The sequence below is a fragment of the Rattus rattus genome, chromosome 3 (genome assembly GCF_011064425.1).
Source record: "Rattus rattus isolate New Zealand chromosome 3, Rrattus_CSIRO_v1, whole genome shotgun sequence".
NCBI lineage: Eukaryota > Metazoa > Chordata > Mammalia > Rodentia > Muridae > Rattus > Rattus rattus.
Genome location: NC_046156.1, coordinates 61279819 through 61296786, shown reverse-complemented (window position 1 = coordinate 61296786; position 16968 = coordinate 61279819). Strand labels below are relative to the sequence as shown.

The window sequence follows — 16968 nt, the reverse complement described above, 5'->3', positions numbered from 1 at the left end:
AAGTGCAGTACTTGTGTCTAAGATAGCCACAGGCTAGATCTGGGGAACATGTTAGCAACCATAGCAAGAGGCAGGGACCATAGTCATAACAAGTGTCCCTCTGCTGGCAGGGTTGGGGGATGGCTCAGTGGTTAGAGAATGTGCTGAGGTCAAATCCCCAGTCCTCATGTGTGCCTGAAAACCCAGAATCCCTCTTTCCTAAGATGCCTTCATTTGGAGGGACTCCACCAACTCGTTTACAAGGTGGTCATGTCCTAACAGGCTGGAGATTGGAGCCCCCCTCTCCCCTCCCAAGCCCTTACTTTCTCCCCAGCCTGGGCCCCTGGAGCCTGCCTATTCTAACTCTATTTCTCTTTTCACCCGGAAGCTCTGGGAAGGGTGAGACCTCATAAGGATCAAGGACAAGGGACACACTCCTGTATTTTTAACACCTTGCCCAATGCCTCGAGAGGCTCTAGGACCCTTTATCTCCCGAATCATTCAGATCTTGCCTGCTACCTTCCTATTTCCACTAATAAACTTAATCTTAGAAAATAGCTCACTCTGCCATGAATGCCCCTGTGAGGAAGCCAGGCAGGCGGTGTGGGGAGAGCTATTCTGAAGCTGGGCTGTGTCAGGAGGGCGGAGGGAGGTGGGCAGGGTAGAAGGAACCCTTGCTTGGCAGAAAGCAGAAGTTGGGTGCAGGTCTGGTTTCCCCTCCTCCCCACACAGCCTCCATCACAAGACAGTTTCATTCTTAGTTCAGTTCTTCCACAAGGTCAGCTGCTCCCCAGTTCGTGTGTTACTGCACCCCAGTCAGAGGACCAAGCTGGTCCCATCTATTCAAGTTTGTATCTGGATTCGTGGTGGGAGGGAAAGGGAGCCCTTGAATGAGAAAAACAAGAGGTGGCTAGCTCAGCCTCGCTGGAGAAGGCACAGGGCCTCGCACTGCCAGGTAAATGCCGTACACTGAGCCTCAGCCTGAGAGACCAGTCTGAGTGACCCTCTCCCTGCGACGGTGCACACACCGTGGTGAGAAGCCGGGGCTGGGCTGGGAGGCTTTAATTCCACATATCCTCCTCAGGGCTCAGGTAAATTTCACTTCTCTTATGGCACGGACAGGTGGCACTGGCCCCTGTGTCCCTAGAACTCAAGTTGCAGAGGTGAAATTTCAGCCTCGGAGTGAGAAGCTGGGACATCTGAGGAAACCTTGTCCCCAGCCCGCTCTAACTCAGACAGCCCGGGTACATCCAGGTCTGATCCCGGCGGGGTGGGGGGGTGGGTGGGCAGGTGGCCGTGCACAGCAAAAGGCCCGCCTGTCTTACTCTTTGTGCAGCTGAGAGCTCTTTACGTGGGCCTCGAGGCTTAATCTAAATAGGAAGCTGACATGGGAAGTTTGTAGGAAAAAGCCACAGTGGGTGAGGCATCAGCAAAAGCAATGAAATTTTTTTTTTTTTTTGGATTGAGGTAAATAAAAAAGCTTTATCCTGCAACATTTGGAGATAAAGAGTCTGTGCCCCTCAAAATCCCAGCCCCGCCCATCCTTCACATCAGACTCTTCCGGTATTGACTGTGTTGAGAGGTCTGTCTGAGGTGGGAGTCCGGGGTCTGCAGGTCCATCTGTCTGTACAGGTCTCTCAGCTCCCTGACTTCCTGCAGCACTCTCTTCGCCTGGCTCCAGTTAGACGAAGCCTCTCCCAGCAGCCTCTCTGTCTCCAGCAGCAGCTGCTCTGACTGGGAGTCGGGTGGAGACCGTGGGGGGTCCTTGGCCTTCCATTTGCCATCTCCCAGTCCCTGAACCTCTGCCAGCAGCTCCTGAGTCTTCTCCAGTTTCCTTGCTACCAAGTCCTGGATCCGGGACAGCTGCCCCGGCTGGGAGGAGACAGGGGCCGGGGATTCCTCAGCTTGAAGGTGGAGAGGGCGGGCTGGGGCAGTGTCCCTCTGGGATAGGATCTCCTCCAGGGAGGCACATCGGCTCTTCTCTGTACTGGGTAACTTCTTCAGTGCTTGTGGGGTGTAGGGGGCTCCCTTGTCTGGTCTTTCCCAAGGCCGAGAAAGGCTGCTTGCCCGGTGCGAAGAGGGACGGATCCTGTCTGAGTCTGCTCTCCGTCGACTGCCAGCCAGCTGGGCCACAGACTTGTCCAGATCGACCCGAAAGCTCTCAGCACAAGAGGCTGGCTCCTCAGGGGAAGGGTCTTCTTCTTGGATTAGGTCTAATGTTAGCATCCCGTCTGAGGTAGAGGTGGAAGCCTGGGAAAGAGACGTGAACCAAGGCAGTGAACCAATAATGCCCCCTCCCTGAGGGGACCCCTCCATGCCAACTGAGACCCTCTACTCCGCCGTTTTGATTCCTTTGATGATGACTTGAGCCACTTTCTTTTGCTTGTCTGTAACTTAGCCTTTCCTGCTTATTGTCTGTTCTCTGCTCCGCTACAAGCTTCACGGAGGAAGTGTCTACTTCTGTGCTACATGTCATATGGTTGGCCCACGTGTCACAGTAAGATCCACACAGACAGACAGACAGACAGAGGATACTCCTCTGCCTACATTCTTTCAGCCACATACCTTAGCTCCGCTGATATCTGAACTTTGAATCCTTGCCTTGTAATGAACCTCGCTGTCTTCTTTTTTTTTTATTAAAATTTATTTATTATTATGTTTATATGAGTACACTGTAGCTGTTTTTCAGATATACAGGAAGAAGGCAACAGATCCCATTACAGGTGGTTGTGAACCACCATGTGGTTGCTGGGACTTGAACTCAGAACCTCTGGAAGAGCAGTCAGTGCTCTTAACCGCTGAGCCATATCTCCAGCCCCCTGTCTTCTTTTTTATACTTTATTTTTATTTTGTGTCTACTGGTGTTTTGCCTGCAGGTATGCTTGTGTAAGGGTGTCATATCTTGGAGTTACACACGGTTGTGAGCTGTTTATATGAGTACACTGTAGCTGTTTTTCAGATATACAGGAAGAGGGCAACAGATCCCATTACAGGTGGTTGTGAACCACCATGTGGTTGCTGGGAATTGAACCCGGGTCCTCTAGAAGAGCAGCCACTGCTCCCAACCGCTGGGCCATCTCTCCAGCCCATTGTTCCCTTCTTTCTTAAGTATTGTAATAGAACAGAAGTGGTAAGGGGAACCCAGTATTGTCTGTGCTGTCGCGCACATGCTGCTGTGACCATTTCTCTCAGAACCACTTTCCTAAAGGAATTGTCACTGCCCACTTTGCAGGCAGCCCAGAGACCATGGGTCCTCCTCAGGGTCTGCTGACTCTAAGGCCTGGTTCCTCCTCCTGCATGAATGGCCTCTCCCTAGACTTGGCGCAAGGCTGAATGAGAGAAACCACTACTTCATGTAGTAGATAGAGGGTTTGCTGTGGGGACATGGAGCTGTCACCCCTTAGAGTGGCCGGCCACCACACAGCAGCACACATCATTCTGCACACAGCACTTCTGCTTTTCACTGTCCTGGGGGGTTTTTCTCATTTCTTCAGAAGTTTTGGAGAACAGAGAGACTGACTCATGTTAGGTGCTGAGCATATAAGTTTGATTTAGAGGAATCGAATCAAAGGCAGGGACGTAGGGTGGAGAGGTCTTCTGAGTCTTTGATCCCAGTTTTATGAGGACTCCCAACAATGCTCCTGCTTGTACACAGCTGAGATGGAGCAGCACCGAACCGGCCCCCGGCAGTGTTTACTTTCGTGCAGTTGTACATACCACAGCCATGAGGTGTCCCCGGGTTGGAGGACGGCGGGAGTGTTGGATTTTTGCTCTGTCTCGGGTAGGGTGGGCAAGATAGCTGTCCTCCTCAACGGTGACCTGAAGAGATGCATTGTGAGTCCCAGGGTTTCTTTAGGACTCTGTCCCAACTGAGTCTCCCTGGACTGAGAAACAGGCCATCCTGCCCACTCTTTCTGAGCAGGGATGTGGGTAGACGGATTGACGGACACAGTTGACCCCAGACTAGATCAGGCATTGTGAAGCGTGTGTGGGGTTCAAATCAGCAGAGAAAAGACAAGAGAGAAAGCGGGGTGGGGAGACAACACAACAGAGCCTTTAAAGAAGCTGAGAAAGTCAGGGCATAGTGGCACACTCCTATAATCCCAACACTTGGGAGGCAGAGGCAGGTGGATCTCTGAGTTCGAGGCCAGCCTGGTCTACAGAGGGAGTTCCAGGACAGCCAGGGCTACACAGAGAAACCCTGACTCAAGAAACCAAAGGGGGAAAAAAGCCAAGAAAGTAGAGCTGGGGGAACCTAGAGGGGCCCCACAAAGCACCCCCCTTGATTAGTGCATCTGTCCGTCTGTCACAGCTTGCTTTCCACCCTAGCACCCACCCCCTCTCCCACAACAAGCCCCTGACCTCATCCAGGATGCGGTTTTTAGCTCTAGTAATGGCAGAACTCAGGGCGTTGATCCATGACTCCTTTTCCTCAGGACTTACTGCCAGGAAGATGAGGTTGGGGGCCTGTGAGGGGAACCATCTTGTTTTAGCTAGGGTTTTACAAATAAATTATAACCTCCCCCCAAAAAGGAATAATCCTCTCATCCCCTCAGGTCCCACTCCTGGAAGGAGAGACTCTGCTTCTGGGAACATCAGTGACTGAAGGAGCCTAGAGCCTGTTCTAGCAAAATGCACAGGTTGTTTTAGAAAGATGGAAGGGAGCTAAGATGGTGACACTGGGACGTGTGACTGACTGCGCTCAGGTAGTCAGGATCTTTAGATGTCTGAGGACAGGGTGTGACAAGCTTGGCTTCCCTGGCTTCCCTTGAACTTCAGACACACATCAGGGAAGAAGCACCAATAATGTTTCATACGTATGTACAGTAGAGGGGTGTGTGTGTGTGTGTGTGTGTGTGTGTGCAAAGTGGGGGAGGGGGAGAGAGAGAGAGAGGGAGGGAGATATCAATCTATGGCTGAATAGGTTATAGGCTAGCCTGCATGGAAGAAAGGAAATGGTCAGAATATTCTCCAGTTAAATAATAGAAGCCAGAGGGAGAATAATTGTGGGCCCCGTGGCCAGGACTGCAGTGAGGAGAGCCTGCCCACTGCAGTGAGGGAGAGCCTACCAACGACTGCAATGAGGGAGAGCCTACGGACGACTGCAGTGAGGGAGAGCCTACCAACTGCAGTGAGGGAGAGCCTACCAACTGCAGTGAGTAGAGCCTACCGACTGCAGTGAGGAGAGCCTACCAACTGCAGTGAGGAGAGCCTACCGACTGCAGTGAGGGAGAGCCTACCGACTGCAGTGAGGAGAGCCTACCGACTGCAGTGAGGAGAGCCTACCGACTGCAGTGAGGAGAGCCTACCGACTGCAGTGAGGGAGAGCCTACCGACTGCAGTGAGGAGAGCCTACCGACTGCAGTGAGGAGAGCCTACCGACTGCAGTGAGGAGAGCCTACCGACTGCAGTGAGGGAGAGCCTACCGACTTCAGTGAGGAGAGCCTACCAACTGCAGTGAGGGAGAGCCTACCACGACTGCAGTGAGGAGAGCCACCAACTGCAGTGAGGAGAGCCACCGACGACTGCAGGAGGAGAGCCCACCACTGCAGTGAGGAGAGCCCACCCGACTGCAGTGAGGAGAGCCACCGACTGCAGTGAGGGAGAGCCACCGACGACTGCAGTGAGGAGAGCCACCGACTGCAGTGAGGAGAGCCCACCGACTGCAGTGAGGAGAGCCCACCACTGCAGTGAGGGGAGAGCCCACCACTGCAGTGAGGAGAGCCTACCGACTGCAGTGAGGGAGAGCCTACCGACTGCAGTGAGGGAGAGCCTACCGACTGCAGTGAGGGAGAGCCTGCCGACTGCAGTGAGGGAGAGCCTACCGACTGCAGTGAGGAGAGCCTACCGTGGTGCCCGGCTGTCTGCATCGGGCCAGCGTGAACTTGCTGTGGTTTTTCTTGCTCCTGCTCTTGGATTTCCGGAGCTCTTCGCACTTCTCATAGTCACTCAGGTCAAACACCTCTTGACTATTTTTCTCATCTTTTACCTACGGGAGGTTGGGGTGTCATAAGGATAAAATTACTCTGCCTTTCCTCCCGGGGAAAGGGGAGGGTAACAGAGCAGGAAGCCATTCCACCCAAGCTGTGTACTTGGGGGATGGGACTGAGACCTGAGTCCTTGTATGGGGTTCTGTTTAACCCACTCCCCACAAGCTACCACCCCAGTGCCTCCCTCTACCGGGGCTCTCACTCTGTGTCTCTGAAGGACAACACAGCTTATAAGTCCTTAAAGGGGCATGCCCTTAAAGGGACACAGCAGTGGGCTGCTCTGATCCTTCCAAGTAAGGAAGACAAGAGTGACTACTAAGTCCAGGGGAAGGGGAAAAGGCAGCCAACACCTGGAAGGGACAAAGGGCTGCCTCTGGCCTCAGGGAATATGGTTAGCAGAGTGTTCCTTTCCACCTGCTCTCTCTAACGTAGGACGTCATAGGAGACTTCCTGAGCAGCTACTCTCCCTTTTCTACTTGGCTGGGAATATGCCAGGAACGAGATGGTCATGTTTCCCCGGGAAAAAGTTGAAACCACGCAAACATGTATAAGGAGGTCCCTGTCTGTCTGCCAAGGGAGGCGTCTACCAGCCTGTCGCCGATCTGCCCATCCTTTTGAGCACATGCGCTGTGGGGGGAGCACAGGGACAATTCATCTACTGCCATTTGTCTGGCAAGGTTTGGCTCTCCAGTGCTCTCCCCTTTCTAGGGCTCCTGATGTTCGGCTGGGAAGAGGGCCTTAAACATTATGGTGGACCCGGGAGGAGAAACACTCCAGGGCGAGTTACAGCAACACACGCTGGCATGTGGGATGATGCAGCACCGCCTCTCCTGTGCCCTCCCCAGAATGACTATCAGCAGAGGCCAGAACGCTGGAGAGGAAAGGGCTGGGCGTGTGCAGCCAGGGGAAGGGACTCACTTGCTCTGTGTTCCCAGGGGAAGGGAAGGGAAGGGAATGGGAAGGGAAGGGAAGGGAAGGGAAGGGAAGGGAAAAGAAGGGAAGGGAGGGGAGGGGAGGGGAAGGGAGGGGAGGGGAGCTCTCTTGGCGTGGACAAGGCTGATAAGGTGCTCTGGGAGCGAGATGCGTTGACAGAGGTCAGGAAGGGCAAGGGTAGGAGGTAGGCAACAGGCTAAGTAGATGTCAGTGCCCAGAAAAGAGATACCCTGGCACCTTGTTCTCTATTGTCTCTTCCCCGCACCGAATCCCCAAAGTCTCATTTATGACTACATCTTCCAAATTAACCCTTCAGTCTCGTGGCCCACAGACGTGCTAAGCTTTCAACCTCACTTCCTCTACTGTGAAGGCCCCTAACACGTGGACCCATTCCTACCTCTGGTCCTTGATCAGGTCAGCCCTCTTTAAGGAAGGATGGATGCCCTTGGAGAATAAGGACTGACCCCCAACTCCCACAGAGGGGCTTCTCTACAGGAAGAAGTTGTTGCTTTCCCGAGAAAGCATCAGCATGCTTTTTTTGTTTTTGCATCAGCATGTAAATCGCAAATATGCTCAGCTTTTGGGTTTTACATCTTCACTCTTGTGCTTTTGTTTACAGGCCAAATAAACGGTGTCTTCTGGCAGCTTTGCCCTTACTAGGCCCACTCGACCATGGAACTGGTTCTGAAGAAGGGTCAGGATAAGGTGCCGGTTCCTCCTTTCCACTGCCCTTCCCAGCAGGGGGCATCTGGCCCCAGGTCTAGTCAGATGCTCCTGAGTCAGAGGACAGGGGACACTCTAGGCTGAGGTCATCCTAGCCTCTCTCTGCTCTGTATCCCTCCCTTCAGACCCAGGTTTATTAACAAAGTAACCATGCAGGTTTGTCCCCAGGTTCTGAAGGAGAAAAAAAGGCCTTGTTTTGTTTCTGTAGCCCTTCACTGTCCTCTGGTTTCCCCTCCAACATGTAGGAAACCCTTCCTGATTGCTAACTACATTTCCTGGCATTATGAAGTTCGGGGAAGACAGGAGATACACCATGACACTCGCTGCTGTTTTAAAATAAATAAAAGTAGAAAGCAAGAGAATTCTTGGGGAAGCTCTCTGTAGGATTTGAGAGCAGGTAGCAGTGACCCTCAAGAGAAAACTGTCAATTTTCCCTTAGCTTGCTCCCAAGCCTCTCCAACTGTGATGTTTAGGCCCCTTCAAGAGGGACCTGGAGGTTCAACACTGTTTAGTTCTCTCTCTCTCTCTCTCTCTCTCTCTCCCCCCCCCCCTCTGCTTGTCTCCAGTAGACTGTTTTCAGATGAGTACCTCTCTTGGGCTGCAGATGTATCTGCTTTGACACCATAAAAGGCTTTATTTACCCAAATAAAAGGGCAGAAAGCAAGTGTCTATTGACAAAAGCAGAACAGGTTAGCGCTAATGGAGAACTTCCTAATCAGTCGGTTTGGGGTGAGGGCACACAGGCAAGGAAGGAAAGGCCAGTCTGAAAGGTACATGAACAGTCCACCATGATCTGTAGACAGTCACAGGGAAGCAAGTTCAGTTTCTCAGCATTCTTGTTATCGAGTCAAGAGTTAGAGCTTCACTAAGGGGGAAAGGGTCTGGATTCCACGACCTGGCTTTACATTCTGACCCCATGTGGGCTGCAGTTTCCTGTAAAACTCAGAGCCAAAGCCACGGAGACACAAACAGACGCTCACAGTCCTAACTCCATTCCCCCTGTCTACAAATAAGATGGGCAGAATTTGAGAATTTTTTTTTTCTGCTTTTACCCTTTAAGTGGAGTGGAAGGTGGGGCACAAGCCTGGTTCAGGATGCTGGAACCTACAAAAATCCAGCATTCGCGGCTACTTTACCCCTGTTCCCAGAGACTGACTCCAAGTTGTGTTTTCTATGATTTAGGATGACTGGGCTACTCAGGGGACCTACATATGCTCTCCCCCAACCGCCCCAGGCAGAAACGGGAAGGGTGGTGGGCTGGGGTGAGGAAGGCATAGGAGGGTCGAGGGATAAGCATACCAGTGTGTTTCAACAGCAAATTAAACAAAAACAAAACCCACAAAAACCCCAACCATATTTTAGGGGGCCAGAATAGAGCGAGAGGCGTAGGACGTTAGAACTTCTGAGAAAGGTGTCCGCAAAGGCACATCAAATAAGTAAACTCCTAAATCCCACTCAGGTTCTCTCACTCGGGGGTGACTTTTCTCTGCAGACACAGTACTTTTGCGACCCCTGAACTTGCAGAGATGGAGGCGGGGCAAGCGGAGAACTAGCAGCCGCCGTGGGGACGGGGTCCCGACCGCTCGGGCAAGGGCGCCTACCTCCTTCTCGGAGACGTAGAGCTGGTCGCCTTTCAGCACCACATAGCGGTTTTTCCAAATCTCCCTGAAAATCCCTTTCCCGCAGAATTTCCGGACCCAGCCGACCTTCTCGGGAGCCGCAGACTGATGGTTTCCATCCGGAGGCCCCTGCCCGGGGCGAGACGAGGAGCGGCGGCTCAGACGGGTCTCCGCGCCCTCCCCGCTCCCCCCCACCCCCCGCCGGCCCCGGCCCCATTGTCCGCGCGCCGCGCACTCACCCGCTTGCCCGAGCCGCTCTTCTTCATGGCGGGATCGGGCGACCGCGCCCGCTGCTCGCTCCGCGGCTCGCGCTAGCCACAGGCCAGGCCCCTGCCCCCCCCCGCCGCCCCCGCCGCCCATGCCCGCCCCCGCCGCACGGGCCCCGGCCACCGCCGCTGACGTCGCGGGCTCCGAATGAAGGGCGGACCGCGGCGCCGCCGCCGTGCGCTCCCCGCCCCCCGCCTTTGTTTCCGACCCGGCACCCGGCGGAGGCGCGAGCGGATAACCGGGAGGCGCGGCGGTGGGGGCGGGCCTGAGGCGTGGCGAGCGGGATGGAGCGGAGGCGCCGTGGGAGAGCGGCCGCCTCGGACCCGCAGACTCTGGCTGGCGGAGCCTCGGTAGTCTCCACTCTCGACCTACTCCGGGGCAGACGTGAGCGCCCCGCGAGGCCTCCGGTAAACACGCGTGCAGCGGCGGGGAGGCCGGAGGACGTCCAGACAGCGAGTCCTTCTGAGCCCCGTGTTTTTGATGAGGCTTGGAGGGAGCCCAAGTTTGAGCCTGGCTTTCCACACCACCACTCCTGGGTCTCGGTTCCCCTACCTGTAAAAGGAGGATCAGCTGACCCATGAAAGCCCGGTGAAGACCCAAGTATTGTCTTTTAGGTTCAATTAGTACCAGACAGTAAGCTAATAAACCTCTTACCTGGTGTAGAGTAACACAACCACCACGAAATGAGTAAAGCTCCCAGGTACAGAGAGGGGGAAGTAATCCTTTTCCAGAGACGTCCAAGATGAAGTGTTGGTAAGTTTATGGTTTGAGGAGTGGAGGATGTTTGGGCTTTTTGGGGGGAGAATTTATCAAGGAAGACACCCCTTCTCAGACCCACTTTGCTTCCCAATCCTGTAATCTTACTAGGCGTTCTAATAGATTTCTATTTCATGTGGACACACAACTTTATGCTTTCAGAACGCTATTTGGGCATTAAAACGTTGAGTACCGTTCTGTACGGCATATAAGAACGAGGATATTATTTCTCCAGCACAGTGAGCCATTTAACACGCTCAAATTGACACACTGCTGTTACACGAAATCAGATGTAGGCTTTCCAACCCCGGTCTGTCTTTTATTGATTGATTTTTTTTTTTTTTTTGGTTCTTTTTTTTTTTTTTTTGGAGCTGGGGACCAACCTAGGGCCTTGTGCTTGCTAGGCAAGCGCTCTACCACTGAGCTAAATCCCCAACCCCTCCGTCTGTCTTTTAGACTTTGTACACACACAGCACACTTTCCAGACTATCCCTCCCCATCTCAGTTTGGTACTACCCTGTTTAAAAGGCAAAGGAATGAGCGAGAAAGGCTTTAGGAGGGAGCATGTGTACCAGCATGAGGACACAGATAAGGGAATTAGCCTGAGTTTTGGGAACTTGTTGGCTGGGCAGGTAAGAATGCTTTGGATTATTTTGTCTTTATTTTTTAAGTGAAGGCCTTACACAGCCTATGCTGCTTTCAGATTTGCTACATAGCCAACGCTGGTCTTGATCTGCCAATCCTCCTGTCTCCACCTGATTTACCAAGTTTAAATAGGGGGTTGAGGGTGTGGCTCCGTGGTAGAGCTCTTTGCCTAGCATTCAGGAAGGGCTCTAGCTTAATCACCACCACTCCAGGAAAGAGAGATTCTGGCTCAGGGCAGAAGGAATTCATGACTTTGCCTCTTCTCTCTCTGGAGCTCTCATTTAGTCAACAGATACTAGAGTCTCTCCAGCATTCAAGACTCTGGGCTCTGCACAGCATCACACAGGAGCCAGTGCTTTGTGAAACATCAGGGGCTCGTAAAAAATAACCAAAGTAATTTTCAGATTCTGGAGCAGATGCATGTGGGCTGCAGAACCTTCTCTGCCTGTCTGTGTCTTGAGACATTACATAAATCTCTGGCTGGTCCCCATCGCTCCGGCTCCCTCCTTCCCAGTAACCTGAAATATTAATGTCATAGTCCTGGCCTTCTCCCTCACCTTTCCTTCTTTGCCTTGACACTGCGTGTTCCTGGGAGCCAGCTGGTTTGCTTTTGTCACCGAGTGAACCTCATGGCACCAGCATGTGATCTAAGTGGGACTGCGTTTAGAGACCAGTGCTTAAGTGAGAAATTGGAATAGCACCATAGCACTTCTGGTTTCCTTTACACATTGTTATAGCACTCGGTGACACACATACACACACACACACACACACACACACACACACACACACACACACACCCCGTGAGCTGATCTCTCTAGGGAGATAAGATCCTGAGAGGACTCCTGTGACTTAGCATGCTCACCTGTAAGAGCATCACAACAGCTGTCCTCAGCAGTTAGGGGGAAGCAGAAACTCTCAGAGGTAACGTCTTGTAAACTGCTGTTTGTACGTTTACTGGGCAGAACTATCTGAACTGACATTTAAAAACAAATATCCTTGACTTTAAAATCCTATTTTAAAAATAGGATTGGTGTTTTGACTAGGGCATTTTAGCCTACGGGAGAGAGGAAGAGTTATTATATCTTCTTAACTAAAATGTTTTTTTTTTTTTTAATAGAAAAGAGACCAGTGATACTAGAATTAGCTCGGTAAATATTGTCCTGGATCATTGCATGTAGTCCTACTGCCACGTGAAGAAGGCACTAATTATCTTCACTCCATGGAGGAAGAACTGAGCAGCCACAAAGATTACTCTGTCCAGTAATGGTTATGTAAATGTGACACACTTGGATGATGCTAGGGACTTATCACACAGAAGGTGAGGGCTGGACTCAGCAGGTAAGTGAGCCGGCGGCTCTGGCTGAGGACCTGAGTTCAGTTGCCCACACCCACACGGGGCAGGCTCCAACTGCAGTTCTGGGAGACCGGATGCCCTTTTCTGGTTTCAAGGACATTGCCACCCCAATGTGTACACACACACACACACACACACACACACACACACACACACACACACACACCCCGTGAGCTGATCTCTCTAGGGAGATAAGATCCTGAGAGGACTCCTGTGACTTAGCATGCTCACCTGTAAGAGCATCACAACAGCTGTCCTCAGCAGTTAGGGGGAAGCAGAAACTCTCAGAGGTAACGTCTTGTAAACTGCTGTTTGTACGTTTACTGGGCAGAACTATCTGAACTGACATTTAAAAACAAATATCCTTGACTTTAAAATCCTATTTTAAAAATAGGATTGGTGTTTTGACTAGGGCATTTTAGCCTACGGGAGAGAGGAAGAGTTATTATATCTTCTTAACTAAAATGTTTTTTTTTTTAATAGAAAAGAGACCAGTGATACTAGAATTAGCTCGGTAAATATTGTCCTGGATCATTGCATGTAGTCCTACTGCCACGTGAAGAAGGCACTAATTATCTTCACTCCATGGAGGAGAGAACTGAGCAGCCACAAAAGATTACTCTGTCCAGTAATGGTTATGTAAATGTGACACACTTGGATGATGCTAGGGACTTATCACACAGAAGGTGAGGGCTGGACTCAGCAGGTAAGTGAGCCGGCTGCTCTGGCAGAGGACCTGAGTTCAGTTGCCCACACCCACACGGGGCAGGCTCCAACTGCAGTTCTGGGAGACCGGATGCCCTTTTCTGGTTTCAAGGACATTGCCACCCCAATGTGTACACACACACACACACACACACACACACACACACACACACACACACTTGACTTCCTGACATACAGATGCCATCACTGCTTCCAGGAGAGGCAAGCCTGGGACCAGAGCGCTCATCTGCTCCATAATTGAACAGCCCTGCCTCCGGGCTGTGCCTCCATTGTCTAACACCATCTCCAGTCTCACCTTGAGAATTCCCATGAATGAGCCTCAATAACATCAAAGTCACTCACATCTCTGCAGATGGATTCCTATGCCACCCCGCATGAGTTCACAATGCCACAGCAAATGACTCTCCAAAGCAAGGAGTGTAAGGGATGAGGTAACAGGGGACCAGGGACTGTGTCCCCTGAGCCTTGGTCCTAGAACCCTGACTGGGGCAGAGGAAAGAACACACACAAACACAGGCACAGGAAAGCTGGGGCCAGATGGGCTGTCTGTACTCTGATGGACTGCGGCTGCCAGACAAGCTGGAGCCTCTGCACTGTGTACAGCCCAGGGGGAGAGCTTAGCTGGTCTCGTAGGTGGTGTCTGTAGGGGAGCAGTCTCAGGCTGGTCTCGGTAGGTAGAATCTGTCTATACAGGAGCAGTCTCAGGCTGTGGTCATCTTGGAGGAGGAAGCTGTAGTTGCTAATTTTTCCAGGCAGTGGTCAACCTTTCTAGAACACTCTTCTTGACCAGAAGAAGATTTGCCTTTCCAAACCTGATCTGGGGGGAAAGCTTTGCCAGCTTTGCAAAGGTTTGATTCCATGGTCCTTACCATGGCTGGCTCATGTCAGAACTTCACTTGCTCGGGATATCAAGAGAAGACAGGACATAGCGATGGTACCATGTGTGTCACATGGCTTTCTGGAGCCCTCTTACCTTGACAACACATTTCTTATGTGCCATCTCAACAAAGCCCATCAAACACTGAAGCAACTGTGCTGTCAAATACACAAAGAACATATTTATTTGATACAGAATCACAAGTGGGTTGGGGTGGGCTCATCATTGGCAGTCCCAGCCGGCGGGTGTGCCAGCAGTTCAGGAGTCAGGGTTACCTGGAGTGAGTCAGAGCAAACACAAGAGCCACCCTGAAGCCCCTGGTCACAGGGAAGGCCGAGACGGGGTAAGAGGGAGGCCGTGACATTCTCTCTGTTCTCAACTGCCATCTCATCTTCTGCTTGCTGACCTTGAGGTGGCCTGTGAGCTCTCTCTGCTGCGGCTGTGCAGCCCAGAAGCCAGGACTTCCTCTAGGAAACTGACAAAGAGATTCCAGGTTATTTGGCAGAAAAGCAAAAACCTCAGCAAAACAGAACACCGCCTTCCCGGCACTGAGCTGGGCAAGAACCATGACTAAAGCTGGAGAAACTTTGGCCCATCCTGCGTGCCGAGTCTGAGGACGCCGGGTAGGACATCCAGCCCAGGAGGACGACGTCTTTGTACACATTATTGTGTTTCCCCCTTTTTTGGACAGGATTTTGTGACAGCTCTAGCCGGTCTGGAGCTCACTGTAAAGCAGGCTGGCTTCACACAAGCCTTTTCTCTCCGCCTCCTAAGTGTAGTGCTATGCTATGCCATGTGCCACAGTGTTAGTGTAGAGGTCAGAGGTTCAACTCAGGTCATCAAGCTTGGCAGCACGTGTCCCTACCCACTGAAACTTTTTTTTTTCTTTTTTTCTTTTTTTTCCAGAGCTGGGGACCGAACCCAGGGCCTTGCGCTTCCTCGGCAAGCGCTCTACCACTGAGCTAAATCCCCAACCCCTCCACTGAAACTTTTAAGGGCAAGGTTTTATGTTATTACCTTAGGACAGTGATTCTCAACCTTCCTAAGGCTGTGACCCTTTAATATAGTTTGTCACGTGGTGATCCTCAACTATAAAATTATTTTGTTGCTACTTCATAACTAATTTTGCCACTCTTATGAATTGTAATGTGCGTATATGGTATGTAGGTTATCTGATATATACATGCCCCACAGGTTGAGAACCACTCACTGCCTTAGGATCATGTTACCTTAGTACATATTACATATATTTTCCTAAAACAGATCTTATCCTATTGGACATTCTTCCTCTTTGAAAACCTTCCTAGAAAGCCTTTGTGCGTGTATGATGTGTGTCCCAGGATGCATGTAGAGGCAGAGGGCAGCCTGAGGTGGTGTTGGTTCTGACCGTTCACTGAGACAGGCTCTGCTTAAGGTGGAGTAGTTTTACTCAGCCAGTTCCGGGGCTTCACAAAGCTGCCCCAAACACACAGGCTGGATCAATGAATTAGTTAAGCTAGCTGCCATGGTGAGAAAGCCTTCTCTAACATGAGGTTATTTTGACGGCGTTTGTAAGCATGCTCTACGCTGAGGAAGGATGGGAAATACCTCACCCTGCTTTACAGTCAGAGCTGGAAGATGCTGGGGCTTGGAGGATTTAAATTCCAAACTCCACTTGAGACAAAAAATGAAGGGAAAGAAGTAGAGACCATGGCCAATGCCTTCTACTGAAACACAGGTGCCTCTGTGTGGCCTCCTTTCAACCATTGACCTGGCACTGCTGGAGGGGATGGATCAGGGTCAGGAGGATGAGCACTGCCATCTGGGAAGGAAGCAGCCCCCAGCAGGTGTTTCCAGTAAGGAGGAGGCTGTAGGCGCCCTGTTGGAGCTGTCAGGTGATCTTTGCTCATTCTCAACTCTAGTACGAAGGGAAAAGAACTTGCTAAAATTATACCGAATGTTCCTCCCATGCAGATCAGTAAGACCACACATTCCTGACTGCAGAGAGAAAACACGGTATTTGCCAAACCTAATTTTGTTTCCCAGGGCTATTGTGACTTTTCAAATATCTATTTAGGGACTTTGATGACTCACTGCTCAGAGTGCTTAAAAATTATGGGCAATGAACATATTGGTAGCTGTGTCCTAAATTTAGACTGTGTTTAAAAACAATGAAATAAAAAGAATGGCTTGTCTAGATTCCTAAAAAATCAATCTCACCTAAAAACAAACTAAAAAATCTCTTGTGTAGCTAGGATCCAATCCAGTTCAGTTAAATTCAATCAACAAACATTTACTGTGCATGACTGGACATGCGCACAAGACCCCTGCTTGAGTCCTACCTTAAGAGCCAGATGCTCAAACACATCTGGGCAGGGGTGTGGCACAGCTCTGAGTGTGCTGCCAGCAGGGGACTTCCCAGCTCTACAGACAGACAGACGGAATGAGAGGAGCCTCACCCTTAATTCAGAAAGCAAACCTTGAAAACTCTTGAGTCCTACACAGAGAAGCTGGTGCTGGGCGAGAGAGGTGGCCCAAAGGTGAAGAGCACTTCTGGCAGACCTGGGTCAGTCCCCAGCACTTCCATGTGGCTCACAAACATTTGTAACTCTAGTTCCAGGGGGTCTGATGGCCTCTGTGGGCACCAGCGAGATGTAGAGTACACATGCACGTGTGGAGGCAAACACTCATCGAGTAAAAGAATTCTTTTTGGAATGCTTTTATCATCTTTTCAGACCAGAGCCAGCACTCACAGCACTGATGCTGTGTTAATTGTTACGGTAACTGCTTTGAATAACTGTTCCTAGACAGTTCTTCAGCAACATTGCAGTATGCTCATATCCACATCACCATCTTGTCCTTTCCACTGTAGTCCACAGGCAGACAGTACATGTGGGAGGATGGAAGGGGGAGAGGGCTGATTTGTGGGGACTGACATCTAACGCACAGACGCACAGACATGGCTGGTGAGGTGGCTTTGTGGGAGAAGATGTGTGGTGCCAAGCCTGATGTCCTGAGTGTGATCTTTGGATGCCCGTGGTGGACAGGGAGAACTGGTGCCCACAAGCTGTTCTCTAATGTCCATATGTGGCCATGGTATACATACCCCTTCCATAT

General features: G+C 51.3%; 2 protein-coding genes across 2 annotated transcripts in view; both read right to left on the bottom strand.

The window, feature by feature from the left end:
• Nucleotides 1–1405: 1405 nt before the first annotated feature.
• On the bottom strand, nt 1406–9650 carry Plekho1 (pleckstrin homology domain containing O1). The gene is made up of 6 exons (XM_032897708.1): nt 9484–9650; nt 9227–9373; nt 5828–5968; nt 4342–4446; nt 3697–3798; nt 1406–2229 (listed from the first exon to the last, which is right to left on the bottom strand). The coding sequence occupies exons 1-6, from the start codon at nt 9508–9510 to the stop codon at nt 1525–1527; spliced, it is 1227 nt and encodes a 408-aa protein (XP_032753599.1). The 5' UTR covers nt 9511–9650; the 3' UTR covers nt 1406–1524.
• A 4378-nt stretch (nt 9651–14028) lies between these two features.
• The window catches only part of Vps45 (vacuolar protein sorting 45 homolog), a 59682-nt gene continuing 56742 nt past the window's right edge, over nt 14029–16968 (bottom strand). The window contains exon 15 of the mRNA XM_032897707.1: nt 14029–14347. Coding sequence (XP_032753598.1) covers nt 14260–14347 — 88 coding nt within the window. The 3' untranslated portion in view covers nt 14029–14259. The remainder of the gene's footprint in view (nt 14348–16968) is intronic.

What these genes read in the sequence shown, in the direction of transcription:
- Plekho1 (XM_032897708.1), bottom strand. Translation starts at nt 9,510, where the DNA reads ATGAAGAAGAGCGGCTCGGGCAAGCGG. An exon ending in AGAGCGGCTCGGGCAAGCGG is followed by an intron (nt 9,374 to 9,483) that starts GTGAGTGCGCGG and finishes CGCCCCGGGCAG; the next exon opens with GGGCCTCCGGATGGAAACCA. An exon ending in GCAGACAGCCGGGCACCACG is followed by an intron (nt 4,447 to 5,827) that starts GTAGGCTCTCCT and finishes TTCCCCTCACAG; the next exon opens with GCCCCCAACCTCATCTTCCT.